General features: G+C 38.0%; 1 protein-coding gene across 3 annotated transcripts in view; it reads right to left on the bottom strand.

Annotated features, from left to right (window-relative positions):
* The window catches only part of SMG1 (SMG1 nonsense mediated mRNA decay associated PI3K related kinase), a 98898-nt gene that overhangs the window by 23201 nt on the left and 56317 nt on the right, over positions 1 to 19380 (bottom strand). For all 3 annotated transcript variants that reach the window (XM_011226514.3, XM_011226515.3, XM_034670319.1), the window contains 19 exons: positions 18583 to 18730; positions 18052 to 18211; positions 16874 to 16994; positions 13659 to 13907; positions 13045 to 13329; positions 11794 to 11938; positions 11523 to 11661; positions 10318 to 10548; positions 10038 to 10215; positions 9337 to 9498; positions 8564 to 8781; positions 8095 to 8249; positions 6414 to 6636; positions 4104 to 4350; positions 3480 to 3709; positions 1701 to 1949; positions 1057 to 1195; positions 861 to 970; positions 520 to 738 (listed from right to left, as the gene is read on the bottom strand). In XM_011226514.3, the coding sequence (XP_011224816.1) occupies positions 520 to 738; positions 861 to 970; positions 1057 to 1195; positions 1701 to 1949; positions 3480 to 3709; positions 4104 to 4350; positions 6414 to 6636; positions 8095 to 8249; positions 8564 to 8781; positions 9337 to 9498; positions 10038 to 10215; positions 10318 to 10548; positions 11523 to 11661; positions 11794 to 11938; positions 13045 to 13329; positions 13659 to 13907; positions 16874 to 16994; positions 18052 to 18211; positions 18583 to 18730 (3608 nt within the window). The remainder of the gene's footprint in view (positions 1 to 519; positions 739 to 860; positions 971 to 1056; positions 1196 to 1700; positions 1950 to 3479; positions 3710 to 4103; positions 4351 to 6413; positions 6637 to 8094; positions 8250 to 8563; positions 8782 to 9336; positions 9499 to 10037; positions 10216 to 10317; positions 10549 to 11522; positions 11662 to 11793; positions 11939 to 13044; positions 13330 to 13658; positions 13908 to 16873; positions 16995 to 18051; positions 18212 to 18582; positions 18731 to 19380) is intronic.

Below are 19380 nucleotides of genomic sequence, written 5' to 3'. Positions count from 1 at the left end.
CCCTCTATTTAAATCTCTTAACTTAAACCCTGAGGGGGTGATGGCACATGTATTTTACAGATAACGATAACCACTGCATTCAAGTTCACACAGTCATAAACTGAGACTCAAATCTCATAACACCACGTAGTTACCACCATGCCACACAACATAGTGTTAGCATCACTGGCTACCATGATATTAAAATTAAGACTGAGGGGAGGCTATCCAAGTAAGGAATACCTAAAATAATCATTGGAAACACGTTTCAATGTATTAAAAAAGGTGTAATTTTCCCCCCAAATCATTAACCCACCTCCAATGAATAAGAGTGTGATTGTGTGTCTTTGTATGGGAGCATTTCCTACTAAAAAGACATCAAATCGCCCTATTTCACTGACATTTCAGTATTATACATGATAGTCTTCCAAAAATACTTTTTAAAAGATAGTTTTATTAAAAGATAGCTTTACCCAGCTTCTTGGTGGACATGTTAACACTAGTAAAAAGATGGTGATGACTTATTATCATTGCCTTCACCTTAATTTCAGCTACTCTGGAAGAAAAGAGGCTACGGGTGATCTCTCGCTCCATCTCTCTCTTGCTCTGCTTGCTCTCAGCCTGCTGGCCACCTCCACCATAGACAGCGCCGGCAAATCCCGCCTCGCCCCCGGCCGTCCAGTCCACCAGGGGGTCATACACAAAGGCCTCCAGCAATGTCAGCAGAGTCTCTCTGCCACGCCGCATGATGTGTAGAACCTGTTTTCAGAGGTGTTTTAATCAGGTTTTGCCACAAGTTTCCTCACTCAAATGTAGTTTCTCATTCCACAAGATTTGTTAATTTAACAGGTACATTAAAAGGTGCAAGAGAAAAAACATACCTGCTCACATGAAAGCCTAAAAACACCTTCTACTCCAGTTACACCCAGTGCTGTTTCAATATTCTGTGTCATTCGAAAAGGTACTTTCTCAGGAACTCTAAGGCTTTTACCTTGAAAAGACAAATTGTTATATTTTTGTCCTTTCACCAAAAACATCTGAGCCTCACATAAATGTAAAAGTCGAATTTAATTTTACCTTTTTCAAAGCAAACATTGTAATCTATGTGAACCACCTCTCCAGTCGTCATATCTATGAGAACATTATCCAGATGTCTATCTCCAAGGCCAATTATGTATCCAACCATAGACATGACTGCAGTAGATCTGGCATAAGACTAAACAAGAGGGGAGAAGGGGTGAGGAGAGCAAGTTGTAACACCATCAGCAAACTTCCTTCCAAAATGGACTTGATGCTCCAAAGTTTACAGAATTCCATAATCCCACTCCCTCATTTCTAAATAGCATTCCTAAGGGATGCTGCAAGTGGCCCCAGAGGCTCTGCACTGAGCAGCAGCAGACAACACTGTGGTTCTTATTGGTCCTACTTAGTGTCCTAATGCTGGATTTAAAAAACAACTATTTTCAGCCTCCTTAGTTTTTCCCCTTCTCAAGCTTTTATTCTTCTTTTCACTCCATCCATCATCCCCTCTGTTCTGCCCTCACACAGTCATGGTCACGCCTTATGAAAATAAGTGTAACGTAAGACTCGAATACAGGTCCTAAACTACCAAGTCCGGAGCGAGACGAAGGGGAAGAGGAGGAGAGTGAACAATACAGACCAGACAGGAAGCAGGCAAAAGAAACAATAATACTGATTACAGCCCAAAACAAAACACATACCTGTGTGACTCTCCACCATTCATCAGGTGTGGTGCAAGAGGACCAAAGCTCTTTAGCAAGGAGATTTGGGGGGGTGGCCTCCATTAACTCTTCTAATACCGCCTTCATTACATGAAGAGGCCAATCCCGTCGGGACACATCGAGACTAAGTCCAACTGCTTTTAAAGCAGGGCCAATTTTACTATAATAAAGTTCACTAGGACGAGGTACAATTCCAGGATTCTGAGGAGTTTGGTAGGAATCTTGGGCCTAAAAAAAAATTTAAGAAAAATATCAACTTTATTTAAATAAAGATTACTTTCAATTTAAAGTAGTATTTTAAGAACTGGTTTTCGAGTGGCATTCTCCACCTTCCTGGCCAAACTGCACAAATTCCTCTGGACTATGCATCTTTCTTACAACTTACCTATCTTTCTCTTAATGAAGTACTACCACTTTATTATATAAAACTTAGTCTACTGATCTATTTTCTTGAGCTTCAATAAAACTCAACATTTACATTCTTGTTTGTAACATATAATTCTACTGAAAATGTCATTAACTTTTGCACAAATTTCACTCTTTACTGATATGACTCAATCATCAATATAAAATTAACAGCATTCAAAAATTTAGATAGCCCCTAATTCCCATTTCTCATTTAACCCTCAATAATTGTTCTGCAGTCTCCTATGCTTATTTTTTAAACTTGACCCCTTTCAAATTCTTGCTCCTTCCCCTACCTACCCTATTTAGAATAATTATTTTGGCTAGATATGGACTCCTGAGGTTGAGACTGTATAAAACTTATCTTTATTTCTGTAGCACTTAGTACTGCTCCTACATACTAAGCACTCAGATGCTTAGCTAGAATGAATTCTAAATTAAATCCCTTGTCTAAATCAGAATGATAAATTTCACAGGCACAAAATATGACATCACAGTAATTAAAATTAACTATAAATATAGTTGCTTTTTTACATACTTAAAAGAAACTGATTTTCAAAGCTCTCTTATTTGTAAATTTAATTTAAAAGCAGGGGCGCCTGGGTAGCGCAGTCATTAAGCGTCTGCCTTCGGCTCAGGGCGTGATCTCTGGGATCGAGCCCCACATCAGGCTCCTCCACTGGGAGCCTGCTTCTTCCTCTCCCACTCCCCCTGCTTGAGTTCTCTCTCTCTCGCTGGCTGTCTCTCTGTCAAATAAATAAATAAAATCTTTTTTAAAAAAAAATTTAAAAGACCCTAGGGGCGCCTAGGGTGGCTCAGTCAGTTAAGCATCTGCCTTCTTGGCTCTGTGATCCTGTGACGGAGCCCTGCATGGGGTCCCTGAGCAGGAAGTCTGCCTCTCCTCCACTCCCCCCACCCCTCTGCGGCTCGTTCCCTCTGGCACTCTCTAGTAAAAAAAAAATAATAGGGGCGCCTGCATGGCTCAGTCCTTGGGCGTCGGCCTTCAGCTAAGGTCATGATCCCAGCGCTCTGGGATTGAGCCCCACATCTGGCTCCCTGCTCAGCGGGAAGCGTGCTTCTCCCTCTCCCTCTCCCCCCGCTTGTGTTCCCTCTCTCGCTGCCTCTCTTTCTGTCAAATAAATAAATAAAATCTTTAAAAAAACTTTATTTTTATAAAATATGCCTCAGAAACACTTTCCTAGATATTTCAAGTCTGTTCTATAGCCTTTATAAACTTACCAAAATGCTCAAGTACAGTAAGCCTATGAGTATTTCACACAGAACAAGAAAGAGACTAATATATGTTTTTACAGAAATTCAAATAAAAGTACACATATATCTGAATTTATCAACCTTCTGTGCCTGTAAGGCAGCTTCCCGTTGTTGCCATCGTTTGTAAAGACCAAATAAGGGTGTGGCTCCATCCACCCACTGGATTAGTCCTGATCGTGTTCCTAGTGGCGTTACGGAATAGTGTCGGGCGTGGAAACGGGGTGTTTCCTGGCGATTGATTGTAGCAAACATGGTATTCACAATAGACAGGAATTGCATTATTCTCTCATCCAGATGTAAATCTTCTAATCCTATGGAAACAAAACTTAAAGTAGCTAGAGTGGTGACCAAATGGGCTGGGGATGGGGTTACAGATATATCACTTTTGTGTTTCCTCTCAATTAACAGTAGCAGTCAAGAACTGAGAGCCAAGGAAGCATAATGGGACCATTAGAGAACATTCCATTCAGTCACAAGGTATTAGACACTAGCACTATTAGCTGTACCTCAGTTCTGCTTATGTAAGTTCTTAAACAAAGAGATGAGAGGGAACGGAAAATCTTACAACACAGCCTCCAAGCACTTCCATTCAAAATCACAGAAGATACAAGACAATCCAGGCTATTCACCTGGAACAATTCTCTCCCAGCACATTCATACACAAAGCATTCATAATCAAATTAAGGCTCTTGTTTTAAATCCCACCTTTGAAAAGATAAGGATAGCTCTTGCCATCTGACCCTAGAAAGAGAAGTTTCTTTGGCTTGGTTTTGGTAGGTAAGATGGTGATAGTTCCACCCACACTGTGGATTGTGACAGTGTCTCTAGCTGACACTTCTCCAGGAAGAGCAATTTCAGTGTTAGTCATGGCAGCCAGCCATGGGCTGATTTCTTCAAGACGCAAGATATAACTTGCACGTTTCTGTGCTCTCTGTTGCAAACTCAGCATTATCTGTATTTATAAGAGGGGGAAAAACAGGTTTATGTTATCACTGCAACACTTCACTTTCTTCCACATTCAATCTGGCATAAAAGTAAACTTAAAATACGAATACAGATATCTCGTATTATAGTTCCTACATTTAATTTCATGTTACATACTTGGGCCATCCTGAGAGAGAAAATACTGGTGTGTTGATATGATCTAGGTGATTTCTACTTTGTTTAGACCTCTCTCTTCTTCTCTGTCCAAACAACCAATCCAATCATAGCAGATGGAAGGAAAGCACTGCTGTGATCACTAAATTTAGGGCTGGTAGCAAGCTAATTCCCCACGTTAAGCTACGTTTTATCAATGGGAAAACAAATCAATTAAGTCCTTACAATAGAGCAAAAGATAAAACTGACAGCTGCTGGGTGTCAAGTAGATAGACCCTTAGAAGCCACTTGAAAAGCTGGTAACAGTTCAAGAGCTCTGACCACTTGAAGTATGCAGAATTAACACCACAACCCCTTCTAATAACTTATAGGGAGTGGTTCGAATGTATAGTTGTATCCCTACTTTTAGCTAACTTAATGTGCACCTGAATTAATTCTGAGCTCTGCTTTCATATGAAAAATATTTAATCAATCCTCAGTGAGCTTTGTTCCATAAAAGGAAAAGGACAGCTGGAAACATTCCAAGTACCTACAGACAGGACACAATGGATAAACTGCAGCATTTTCCCATAATATATCAATGTTCAGCTGCATACAAAATATGGGTGAATCATAAAAGCCTAATACTGACCCATCAATTATAGAATAAACGCAAATACACACACACACACACATATATATATGATCTCATTTATATGAAGTTTAAAAACAGGCAGAAACTAAACAATACATCCTTTAGAAATGCATCAATAAATAACAATTATTTTTTTAAATGTATTCCTGTTATCATTTCCTTTGATTTTCTTAGTTGATTTATTGAATAGGAGACAAGCAAGAAACTGCTATTGGAATGCAAGCAAAAAAGTTTTGGCTAGGCCACACACAACAAACTTCATCCTTCATGTCAGTGTTCTAGTCTTGTGCTTCTAGCTATTTACTATGAATTTACCATTTATTCTAGTTTCCTCTAGATAGCATCTACCACTTAAAGTCAGGTGTACTCTTTGTTTCTACACTGTACCTTTTAATACTTTTTTCATTGCTAAAGTAAGGAAATCAGGAGCAATAAAGGTAAGGGATAGAGAAAGAAAGGATAAAAAAATAAAAAAGCTATAGGGTAATAAATAGGTTTCCCAAATAATGGTGCTGTTTCTATACCAGAAAAAAGCAAAGCAAATACAGATTAAGGGGACCAAAACATAAAACATAAGGATTCTCAGGTGCCTGGGTGGCTCAGTCGGTTAGTGTCTGCCTTTAGCTCAGATCACAATCCAGGGGTCTTGGGATCAAGTTCCACATTATGCTCCCTGCTCCATCGGGAGCCTGCTTCTCCCTCTCCCTCTGCCCCCTACTCATGGCTTGCGCTCTCTCTCCCTAGTGCTATCTCACTCTCAAATAAATATAAATCTTTTAAAAAAAAAAAGGGTAAGGATTCTCAAATATTTAAATATGCTAATCATCCCCATACGGCCTATGCAAAATTGATTTTCAAACAGTTACTTATAAATACCGATGTTACATGTGAATATTTTGTCTGTTAGAAATATTTACTACCCCTAAGAAAAGCTAAATAGGTACAAGATTAATTTTTGTAATCTTTTATGAAAACAATAAAGCAAGCCATCAATATTGAGTTCAAGGCCAGACCCTTTCCTTAACTAATTTCTTGCAGTATATTCTTCCCTAGTACGAACCCTCTATAGATAAAAGTTTGCTGCCTTAGGCCCATTCGCTCCCAAATTCTCAAAATGAAGAAAACACCTCTCTCTACATTCCTTATAAGCAACTGGTCATAGGCTGCCTTCCATGGACCTACAAAATCTCTCACTTTCTAAGTAAGGAGAGTCCCCATATTTAAATTTTGTATCTCATATGAAATTTCCCATTTTAGTAGCATTCTTGAGGTTTTTTTTGTACCTCTTTAAATGGAATCCAGCTGCTTCCAGGCTTTGCAGGATTTGATGGTGTCTTCAGCTTTTCAAGAGCATTTTCAATTGCTTCACCATAGTTATCCTGAAACCACTTTTCATGAGGTGTTTCTGCAGGGGCTGCAGTGATGCTCCTTACGTGCTCCAAAGCAAACACAATGGGCTTCATCAAAGCCGTGTGCTTTTCACGCATGATTGCAATTTTCTCTTCCCTGGCCAGGAAGACATAAAGAGTTTTACAAACATCAAACAGTTTAAATGCATCTAGTGTAAGGAAACAGAATCAACGAATAAGAAAAAATAAATAAAATATTAGCATAATAACTTAGTAAGACAGCATTGTAAAATACCCAGCACATGAAAGAGGCAGCTTTTCAACACCTGGAGCTGGGAAAACTGGATAGCCACTCGCAAAAGAATGAAGCTGGACCCTTACCTTCCTTATACGATTATGTAAAAAAATAACTCAAAATGGATAAAAGACCTTAAGATCTAAGACTCTTAGAAAAAAATGTAGGGGAAAGGCTTCTGGACACCTGATTTAGGAATGATTTCTTGGATATGGCACAAAGCACGGGCAACAAAAGAAAAAACAGTAAAACAAGGTTATGTATCAAACTCAACTTCTATGCAACAAACTACTCTATTAAGAGAGTGAAAAGAATGCACAGAATAGGAAAAAAATATTTGCAAATCATATATCTGAAAAGGGGTTAATAACCAGAACACAGAGCAAACTCCTAAATCGACATGAACAAAACCTCCAAACACCCAATTCAAAAATGGGAAAAAGACTTGAACAGACATTTCTCCTAAGAAGATACTCAAATGATCAAAAAGGCACACAAAAAGACGCTCAACATCATTACTGGTTAGAGAAATGCAGGTCAAAACCACAACGAGATACCACTTCACATCCATTAGGATGGCTACTATATTAAAAAAACAAGAAATAACAAATACTGGTGAGGATATGGAGAAAATGAACACTCGTGCACTTTTGGTGGGAATGTAAACTGGTGCAGGAAAACAGTTTGGTGCTTCCTCCACAAGTTAAACATAGAGTAACAATATGACCCAGGCAAATCTACTGGATCATACACAAAATAATTAAAAACAGGGGGTCAAACAGATACTTGTACACTAATGTTCACAGAAACACTGTTCTCAATAGCCAAAAGTTGTAGGAGCAACCCAAATGTCGACTGACACATGACTGCAAAACAGAATGTGGTATGTCCATACAGTGGAGTGTTACTCAGTGCTAGAAGGAAGGAAATTCCAATACATGTTATAACATGGATGAACTTTCAAAACATGCTCAATGAAATAAGCCAGACACAAAGGGACAAATACCTTTGATTCCACTTACATGAGGTCCTCAGAGTAGTCAAATTCAGAGAGACAGAAAGTAGAATAGGAATAAAAAGGCGCTAGGGTTAGGGGCAATGGAGAGTTAATGTTTAGTGGGTACAGAGCTTATGTTTGGGATGAGTAAGTTCCTGAAATGAACAGTAGTGCTGGTTGCAGAACACTGTACATATACTTAATGTGAATGAATTATACACTTAAAATTGGTTAAAATAACAAACTTTATGTTTTGTATATTTTACATTAAAGGGGGGTGGGGGGCAGCTTCATCTTCAGAGTACAAGTGTACGAAAACATACTTCCGCAAGGTGTTGTTGTTCTGGACTCTCTTCACCTCATCTTCCAGCTGCTGGATCCGTCTCAGGACATACATGTGTTGCTGTAACAGAACTCCCAACCAGAGCTCATCCCAGAGAACAGTGACCCTGCGCAGCTCAGCCACAAGCATCTGGACCTGCACACACAGGACATCCAAATACGCTCATCTACAAGTTCACACAGAGCAGTTTTGCAAACAGTAGAAATTACAAGTTCCACATGTGCATCTTTTGTTCTTTATATATTCAGAGAACCTTGATTAGTGATTCTATAAACACAGATTTATAAAACCAATACTGAATTGTAAAGCCAATTTCGATTATTCTAAAAGGCTTTTTGTTTTTCAAGTATCATTTCCATGACAGTTTTTATGGGTTTTGTTTTCAGGTTGTTTGGTGGTGGGGGGATATAATAAAAACTACTTAAAAACATACAAATTGTGTTTTGTACCTGTAACACCATAGTTGGGTTTGCAGAGGACAGCTTATCTACAATTTTGCTGTAGCAATCCTGCATCATGGCTTGGTCTTCATTTAATCCACTTTTAGGTTCATCCTTATTGCTATCCTGAGAAGCAGGAGGGCTTCCTCCCTCACATTCAGAAACCAGCAACTCTTCTCCTTGAATGTTGCCAAGTAAAGTTGGAATTGCAGACGAAAACTTATTTCCTATAAGAAAATGGAAGAATTAGGTACACTTTGGATGTCTCTCCTAGTGCATATGTTAAGGAAAACATTGGTAGTCCAGTCAACTCCAGAGCACTCACTTAACTAATTTGCCTTCCATGCATTAAATTAACCAAAGATCATGGATATTCTGCCTTTTCACAAAGTAAGCTTTTATATTTATTGATATTATAAGCAAATGGAAGATAAATGAGGAAAAAAAATAAATGAATCTCAATAAGTAAAGTTTTCTCGCAGCCAGAGTCTAGAGCTTGGTTTCATCCTTCTCTACCATTTACTCAGCTCATCGGTGAACCTGAGAGCATTGACTCAATTTCTCTAAGCCTAAATGGGTTACTGTGAGACTGAAGAGCATGTGTAAAGCACATCCCCTAGTGCTAGACACAGCAGTTACTACCTCAATAAACAATAGTCATTATTACTGAAAACCACAAATTCCATCAACTCTATAACAGGAAGCTGAAAAAAATTTACCTAACAGACATTATCTGCAAAATAATTTGTACTTAAAGTAGCAGTATTTTAAATATTCCATACCTGAAGCCTGCGATTCAGTACTAAGTGATATAGTGCCCACAATCGCAGGGTACAATATGAGATGCGGGGAATCTTGAGCCACTCGGCAGAGAAGGTTACAAATACTTTGGCGCACATATACTTCAGGATGGTTTAAGCGTGAGAAAAGCTGTGGGATAATTCCTTCAGGATAAGAAGAAAGAAGGGTACTTTAAAGTCAGTAAAAATTGTCAACATAGTAGATGCAAAAGCATAAAACCTGATGTGTGTCTGAATCAGTTCTAAGGACCTCAAACTTCTCCCTGTGATAACAAAGAACCCTAACAATAGTTTTGATTTGCAAGTTTGGTTAGGGTACAGAGCTATAATCAAAATGCAGAGTGATTCAACAATGTTCTGGCAAAATGTATTTTCTATGAATGCCTGTAAAAGACAAGAGAGAATTTTTAACAAAGGAAATACAAAAATTTTGAAACGTATTTTCATTACTGTCTCCAAAATTCATTTTGTGTTCATAAAGCCCCTGCCGCCTGTCAGCCTTCTAGTTCTCTGAAAGGTGGGAGAGAAGAGTATGTAACATGCGGTTCATGGTGTCCTATCAACTAATGTTAAGGTATTCTATAACACATTGAAATAATAAACATAAAGAAACTATTTTTTTATTGTCTTATATATCGTACCCCGAAATAATTTTTCCTAAAATATTTTATTTAGTCTATTACCTCTCCATGGAGCAGTAGGTGTTGTTTCCAAGCCATGTTCCAGATACTGCCTAAGCTCGCCGGCATGTTTGACGAGCAATCTGAGCAAGCGCAGTGTTGCCATCACAATCACATCATCAGTACTCTGCTCTGCTCTGTGACTTAAATGTAGCCTAGGGTCATCTTCATCTAAAGGAATCTAAGGGGGAAAGGTGAAAGGCAGAAATAAGAATACTGTTTTTGTGTGCTAGGACAGAAATGTCAAATGTATTTTCTTAGAACCGAACACCAGGATACCTACCTGACCGGCATTGAGTTTAAGGAAAGTAAAATATGCACTGCAAGACAGCTTGTACAGGCTGAAGATTCTATCTACAACCTTTCTCCACACTTTAATAACTCCTTCTGTTGCACCTTCATCAAGTTCTGAAAGCCACGGGCAGCTTGAGATTAACTGACGCCAGATAACATCAACCATGTCATCTTCCTCATTATCTTCACTTTCTGTTATCTGAAGCGTTATGTCCTCATCCTGAAGAAAATTTGGGCATAAAAAGCTAAATTTTTTTAACACACAAAGAAAAGGGGGGGAAAGGTACACGATTTTCCTATCCTATGAAAGCATTTTTCTCATTTATAAAAAATAAAATTAATTCACATTTAGTTTCATACATGCTAAATCAATGTCATTATGCTCCTCTGTATGATGTATTTACTGATGTAGCTAATGAAGGATATAAGACTTTGTTTTTTGGTACTTTAAATGCTTCTAAGTTAAAATACAATATGCTACCTGCAGAACATTAAATGTAATCTGTGCAAAAGTTTGAGGCTTGAATGTATACAGAATCCACTAACAACAGACTAGATTCTCTTTATAGTAATGCGCACGTACATAACGCCAGCTCGGGCAGACACTGAGACATGCTGGTCTAGAGCAAGTCATCTTGCTCAGTACAGTTTAGCCTATGAAATAAATCCAAACTTTTAAAGTCTATCTAAAAACTCAATAACTCTAACATTCTAGAATTAACGGAACTTTGAGCTGAGAGGGAATAAATCCTACAGCTCATTTAGTCTACTAGTTTTCAACTCTGGCTATGAATTAGAATCACCTAGTAAGCTTAAATACACACACCCACGTCCCACTCAGAATATCTGGGGTGGTATTCAGGCACTGGTGTACTTTAAAAGGTCCCAAGCTAGTGTTAAGAACCTAATGTCTGATCAAAACAATTAAAAGAGAAACTTAATTCACATAAAACCAACTTCACCTATTGTAACAGGACCTTAAGGAAATGATTTCTCAAGGTATTACATTCTGCTTAGAAAAGTATCATAACTCACTTTCACCTTAAAACTCAAAGTTTTGATTTGTAACAGTAACTGCCTAAACCCCATTCAACATTTAATTTAAGTATATGTGATCAACCTTTTCAAAATCAATGAATTAAAACAGTGATCTTAACACCATTTCTCCCGAACACTGTATGATGTTTTCCTTGCCTGAATCCCTGCTGGCCGACACACAGCCTGTCCAAGAATACCATATATTCTCTCTTTTTCTTCTTCAGTTATAGTGTCTGGAAGCAGATTCTGAACTTCAGATTTTTCTCTAGGCAGCAGACGAACACCTTCTCCCTGACTATAAAAATAAACAAGTCACTGGTTCCAGCTACGAAAACTTGTCATGTCAAGCTACCAAAACATGTCAGCAGACATTTTAAATCTCTAACTTACAATGCATTAAATAAACTACACATTTCAACATACATACCTGGCATTATCAACCACCTTTCTGCCCCACCTATAAGCCCAACTAGCCAATGCTGCCCAGGATTTGGCTACTTCAGGTGCCTGTACTGAAGACAGGTGATACAACTGTCCCAAAATGAAGTCAGGTTCTCCAACTCCAATATGTACTGCCATAATGGACCCAAAAAAAAAAAAAGAAAAAAAAGAAAGGACTCAGCAATGTTACATTCATAAATTTCAAATAGCATTCCTACCAACGTTTTAGGGATTATTATCTGTAAGCTATCACTAAGTTCCAGAATATTACAGTAAAAATTTGATCAAAGAACACATTTTTACTATGCTTTTTCTAAAAGGATCATATATTGAAGTCAATCACTCGGCTTCACAAGGCAGCTTAAATTATCACCTTGTAAACCACATAAATATCTTTCCTGACAACACAGGTGTCACATGTGTTGTACAATGTCTTGAATTCTACGTATAACTGGCTCTTTCCTCATGATTAGGTTAAGCTTGAACATTCTGGCAAAAATAATATATAGGTCATCACTATACAATCTCATTCAGTCAGAAAGTCATGAGGTAAATATCTTTATTCACAGTTTAGAAATGAAGAAATCACCTGCTATAATGCCATTTGACACATCACTTATGAATATCAAGACTGTAAAGTTACATAGATTATAATTACTTTACAAAACCAACGTAAGTAATTACAATTCTAGGCTTCATAACAACAACAACAACAACAAAAGTATATTCTTAACAGTGAAGAGGTTAACTATCTCCCACTCTGTAAAACCTGGACAGAACAGACACTCCAACACTGAATGAACTACCCTATTTGTCAAGGACCTTTCTGTTACTAACACTACTGTCAGAATGTGAAACCTTCATCTTTTTATAGTTTCTGTGCTCTACCAGCCAAGGAGACCACAGGCATCTACTGTGTATCTTTCTTGCTCCTCCCAGTGTGAGGTGGAATTTACGTATCTGGAGCAGGACCTTGCTGGCAAAAACATCTAAGTCCATAAAGGCACTGTGGCTTGAGAAGGCCCAAGGAGCAGAGCAGAGTTAGGTGACTTCCACAGTGGCATTAGATACTAAAGAAATGTGTTTTAGTTATTTCAGGACAGTATAATATACTAAATTTCCATGCAAACAATTTTTGTGGCAAGTTACGGCCAGCATAACATTGTAAACTTTAAAATAGTGGAGAAGTAACTTCTAAAATTGGTATTTTAAAGCTAGTAAAATAAAGAAATCCTACCTGTAGATTCGCTCTCAATCCGAGGATACTCTTCTTCCATTGCATTAACAGATGGCAGTTCCATTAAAGCAAGTATGTTTTTAGACAGAGTAGAAAGACCTGTGAAGTTCTGCTGTTGCTGAGCTCTGTAAACCTGTTTCAGCTGCCCTGAAATTTCTTTCCATTCGGCCTGGATCCATTTAGCCAGTGTCAGAATTGACTTGGCAACTGCATATTCGGCTTTGGCAGACTTGCAGAAAGATATGGCACAAGAACTCAACATTTCCATTGCATGTGTTGACTGGCCTACAGAAAACAAAAAACCAGCCCTTAGAAGCCTTAGATGCAAGGGTTTAACAGTACTTCAGGGTAAGGTAACAATGTAAATTCAGTGGTAATCAATGATCTCTAGAAACACTTCTTACGTTGATACACTATAACAAAATTACCTCTTCCTAAAGCACCAAATTACAGAGGTAAGTCAATTACAGATAATTTACTATTCAAAATGCAAATATTCTGCCACGGCTGGGGAAAAAAAAAATCAGTTTTTCTATTACTGCCTTAAATCATACAATTTTCATACACATGATTTTCATTTTAGTCATACATAAACCACAGTTCATTTTACTAACCTGCTGTATATAGCAATTTGGTTTTTTCAATGTCAAGTTCAGGCCCCCATTTTTCATCCACTTGACCTTGAGTTGATAGTTTTTTAAAATGCTGGACTAAATCCTGTGCAGTAGTAGTCTTTCCCAGCTGAACCTCACTACACTGTGCCAGCAGTCTTGTTGCAAGTGACACATTCCCTCGTTTTCTAGCAAATTTTGCTGCTGTTAGTCCTAATTCCATGAGATGGCTTCTAATTGGAACTGTTTGTTCTGGAAAAAAGAAAACGTTTCATTAGTCCCTTATTGGTCTAACCCAGACTGCACGGAAACATGGCCAAAAATTCTTCCCCAGCCATTTTTCCTTCCCTACCAACTCCCGAAATAAAGATAACTCATTTTTCGTTATCTTTAAATCTCTAGCAGCTAAGCATAGTACTCGGCATATGATAAACAGTACGTTTGTTGAAATAAATGTAAGCAAACAATGAGGCAAAGTAAAAATCATTCACTACAAGAAATTAGCTTTTCAGTTTCTTGATCTTTTTAGTAAAGAGCCTAGTCCAAAGGGTGGGGAAAGAGAATAAGGCTAGACCACCTTTCTCTTGTTGTGTAAGTACCCTCTGCCCGTCTATCATGCCATTCTCTCCTGGTTCACTCCTACCTTTCTGAAGAATCCTCAGTCGCCTTCTCATCCACTACCCATCATTTAAAACTGATGTTCCTCAGGGTCAGTTCTAGGCTCTCTACTCTTCTCACTCTGCATATTCTCCCTGGACAGTATCATCTGCTTCTGTAGCTTCAATTACCATGTAAATGCTGATGACTCTTGAATCTTTTATCTCTGGCCAGACCTGACATCTGAGTCCCACCTGCCTACCTACCAGCCACCTACCCTCAGGTATTTCAAGGGCACTTTTAACCTGTGTCAAGTGGAATCCATTTTCTGTCACCCTCCAAACCTACTTTCTTCTCCTGTTATTCCTTACTCAAGGAAAGGCACGTGATCAACCTGGCTACCTGAGCAGGTGCCTGCCAGTCATCTTAAGCCTTTACTTGCAGCCCTCATATCATATTTATTTTTTTCTATCCCTACTACCACTACCTTGGTTACTCTTAGCAGGAACTTCAGCCTAACTGGTCCCTCTGCCCCCAGTCTTACCCTCTTCTAGTCCATTCTCCAACCTGCAACTGAAATCGTCTTACACAAAGGTAAATCTGAACACATAACTTCCCTTTGATGGCTTCCCACCATCCCCTTGACAAAACCCCAACTCCTCAATTTGCCTTGAAAGGCACTGATGTCTTGTGTTCATTCCAATCTCCATCTCCCTCAGCTTCTTCTCTTCCCACTCTCCCTTAGGCAAACTGTCACCTAAGAATCTTTCGTTATTGCTGCTGGCCTTCACCTGTTTTTTTCCAACCAGTCTACTGCCTTCCATCTCATCCCTACCTCCCTCAAGTAACAGCTTAAATGTTACTTCCTCCCCAAATCCTGTTCTGACTGATCCCTAGAATTAAACTGATGCCCTTGTTATGTTCTTTTAGCACAATGTACATGCACTTCCACTTAGCACACCATACTGCCGTCCCTTGTTTGATGTCAGTTTTCCCTACTAGACTCTAGAATCACTGTGGCCCCTGGAATGCAGGAAACAGGCTTGTCTTGTTTACCGTTACATCCCAACTTTGAGCACAATACCTGGCAGAAAGCACACACTTCATAAGCACTTGCTGAAGAAGGAAAAGAAATGAGGAGTGGAGTTCTGTCTCCAACTATAACTGCTGGGTTACTGATTTATTCCCAATTTTAAAACTTGTTTAATAAGGGAAGGATGAGAAAGAAGACGATATTTGTAGTCCTATTATATGCCATGCTCTGTGCTAGGGCTTGTACATGCCTTGCCTCATTTCCTATAATCCTTACAAGAATCTCCAGTGCAAGGCAATACCCATAACTGAAGAGGAAAGTGACTGAGAAGTTTAATGACTTGCCCTAAGGTCCTTCCATCTGCAAATGCTGGGCTAAAGATCCAACCCAAGTGTATGCGACAAGGAGGATCCAGGTGAGTGATAGTTCCCAGTAATCACTTGCAATCCAAGTCCATACCCCAGCAAAACCTTATTTGAAATTTAATACACAAATGTATTTAGTAACCTTAGCTACCACATTTTCAACTAAAATTCTACAGAATTCTGGCAACTTTTCCATTTTCAAACAATAAAGTAAATTGCTAGCATCCCTTTAACATGACAGACATTTTTCTTAAAAATGAGACCTACCAAAAAAAAATAACAAAAATTTTTTAAATAAAAAAATGAGACCTACTAAAAAAAAACAGAGACCTACTAATATTTATACAAGTACTACTTCCCTAACTATTCATTTGGAGTGTTTAAAACTTAACAGTTGCAATACATTGTACCTGACATAGAATCTGTATCAGAACAAATAAATAAAAAATGGGCAAGATCTGAACACTTAACAAAGTAAGATATACAATGGCCACTATGCAAATGAAAACATGTTCCATCTCATTAATTACCAGGAAAATGTAAATAAAACCACAATGAGGTACTGTTATACACTGGCACCAGTGACTAAAATTAAAGACCAGCACTACCAAGGATGTAGACGCCAGAAGAAATGTACAAACACTTTCTAAGAAAATGCCAAACTATTTTTAACACTGAACTATATGACCCAACAATTTCACTCATAGGGGTTTACTCAAGAGAAACACAAATATACGTTGACCCAGACACCTGTACATGAATTTCATAGCAGCTTTATACATAATAGTCCAAATTTTAAAATAAACAACTCCAATATCAACCAAAAGACCCGGACTTAAATTACAGTATAGCTACAGAATGGGCAGTACTCAACAACAGGAAGGATCACAGTACTGCTACACAAAACACAGGGGAACCTTAAAAATAAAATGCTGAACAAGAGAAGCGAGACACAAGAGAGCTGGATGATTCCATTTATATGAAACTTTAGTAAAGACATGTCTAATCTATAGTGATAGACAATAAATCAGTCATTGTCCAGGACAGGACAGATGTCAGGGAAGAGGCATAAGGAAACCTTATGAGGTAAGATCAGTGTTCTGTATCTTGATTGTATTGGTGGTTACAATGGTGAAGATGTGTCAAAACTCATGGAATTGTACCCTTAAAATGTGTAAATTATATCTCAATCAAAGCTATTAAAAAAAAAAAAACCTAATTACCTTTTATCTTCTCCAACAACTGATTCTGGTACATGGTATATCTTAATGCCTGCATCCATGGCCTCACATCATGCTGTTTACATGAACGCAGAGCTTCACTGAAGAGTGGAATAAGACAATCCTGACAGAGAAAAATCAAAACTACTTAATGTAAACAGCCTCTTTATATGTTTATAGGTTGAGGTAAGCCGCATCCCCCATAAGCCGGCTACTCCAGGCTCATCTATTAAACTCTCCACTTTCTTCACTATCTTCTAATTGCAAGAGGAAAAACACTCTACAACACTCTAAGAGCAAAATCTTTGCTTTGCAAAAAAATAAATAAGTCCAATTTACCAATACTTATCAATAAAGCACATTTTTATAACAAACACCACAGTTACTATGAAGAAGCTGAATTACAGAGAAATGTAAAACTACTGCTTTATAAGCAGATTCTCAAAGACTAGAATTCCCTTGGGACAGGCCCGTCTTTGGTTAAACTTTACCCTATTTGGGAAGAGGATGAGGTGTCTTCATTACTATTATCAACTTTTTCTTTTAAAGTAAGTTCTTCACCCAACGTGGGGCTTGAACTCACAACTCTTGAGATCAGCAGTAGCACACCCTACCAACTGAGCCAGTCAGGTGTCCCTAAGAGACTCTCCGCTTTAATCAAATCTAAAATTTATAACACCTGTCAATGGAAAACATATTTACATACACCAACCCCCCTTCTTCCAAAAAGGAAAAAAAAAAAAAAAGAATGAAAGAAAAATAAATTAAGCAATTAGCCATCCTTGAAATGATGTATCTTAGGTTCCTCCATCAGCCTCACACATTTCTCAAACGAAAATATGCCTGAAAATGGAATTTTAGATTTCTGGATTTACTAGTTTGTCCAACAAATGCTACAAATGCTACTTTAAAATTTCAAAAAAAATCTTGGGGTGCCTGGGTGGCTCAGTCAGTTGAGTGTCTGACTCTTGGTTTTGGCTCAGGTCATCATCTCATAGGTCGTGGGATTAAGCCCCATGCCAGGCTCCTCACTCAGCGGGGAGTCTGCTTAAGATTCTCTCCCTCTGCCCCTTTTCCATGCTCTTTCTCTCAAATAAATAAATTAATATTTTTTTTAAATTCTACACGAATGCCTACAAATGGTCAGAAGAATATCCTGATGAGGATACACATATACACACCTCTGTTGAAAGTCTGTTAGAAACTGTGTTCTCCAAAGCAGAAGAGCAATACAGCTGTAAGGTACTTAGAACTGGCAGAGACTGTGAAACTGTTAAAGTAGAAAGTCTCAGTGGTCCAATAGCTATGCGGGAGGTTTGCTTCAAGTACTTTACCACATTTCTGAAACAAGATATTCACTGTCAATTAATAAGTGAGATTTTTCCAACCTGTGTAATCACTGAAGAGATAAGGTAGTTTGATAAGATGCTACTATACTGGCATCCAAAGAGGAGGAAGGAAGAGGAGCTGTCTGCCCTTTAGTAAAATGACATAAGCAAGTCAAGACACGCTTCTGGGGATTTCTACAGTTTATTTAGTTTCAACCTCTATATATGTTGCCAAATGGCATCCATGTATCATGACTTCTACAACTAAAATGAAGCTATCATGACTAACATTGTAGTGATCACGTAACCGACTCCTCCCCAAAGTACATACGTTTACCATATGGTATACACAGTGCACATTAACCTCCCTAGGATTAAACTTACTCAGTTATGGACTGCCACTTCTGATCTTGTTCTATATGGTTTAACGCAGTTGCCAAACAAACAGAACTTCTCAACAACTGAACTTCAATGGATTTCTGAAGTTCCCTTGGATCCGGACTTAACATGTTAGGAAGCAGTTTTTTCATATCTACAGAAGTTAAATAAATTCCATTAAGTTAATTTGCTTTTAATGTCTAAGAGTGATGAGATATTTTGACAGTTTTAAAAAGTTATCACCAATGAATACATTCTTTCATATTTAAATTGAGGCAGCTAAACACTATGATTAAGCATTTCTGATAGCCATATAAAAATTACAGTCCACATTCAAATTGTATCTCAGACCTGCCTCAAAACAGCTGATTTCCAAAGTTCAAAAATCAGTAAATCAACCTACTACATTTAAAGGGGCAAATCTAGCCCTACTTTGCAAATCTTACCAAATCCAGCAACTCAGTGCTAACACAGAAATTACTCACAATATTAACTTTAGTGTAATATTTTACAGAATGTTCCAGCTGCGGTAAGGAAGTTAATGAACCACATTAAGAAGTCAATAAAAATATTTAGTTTTAAGACTATTTAAACTTTTTCAAATGTGGCTAGATAAATCTCAAAGTTTAATTTTACTTAAACTGTTTTCATTTGCCAAATCAAATATAAGTAAAACAGACGCAAAGATGTTCCCTCACATAGAATTCTGCCCCAAAATAAATGTACAAAAACTTCCAGATTTTCCATTAAAATACTAAACCAAACATCTTGAGCAACTTGTCTATAAAACACTTAATTCTAAGA

Source organism: Ailuropoda melanoleuca, chromosome 10 (assembly GCF_002007445.2).
Source record: "Ailuropoda melanoleuca isolate Jingjing chromosome 10, ASM200744v2, whole genome shotgun sequence".
NCBI lineage: Eukaryota > Metazoa > Chordata > Mammalia > Carnivora > Ursidae > Ailuropoda > Ailuropoda melanoleuca.
The sequence above is the reverse complement of the archived record's forward strand: the minus strand, read 5'-3'. Positions and strand labels throughout refer to the sequence as shown.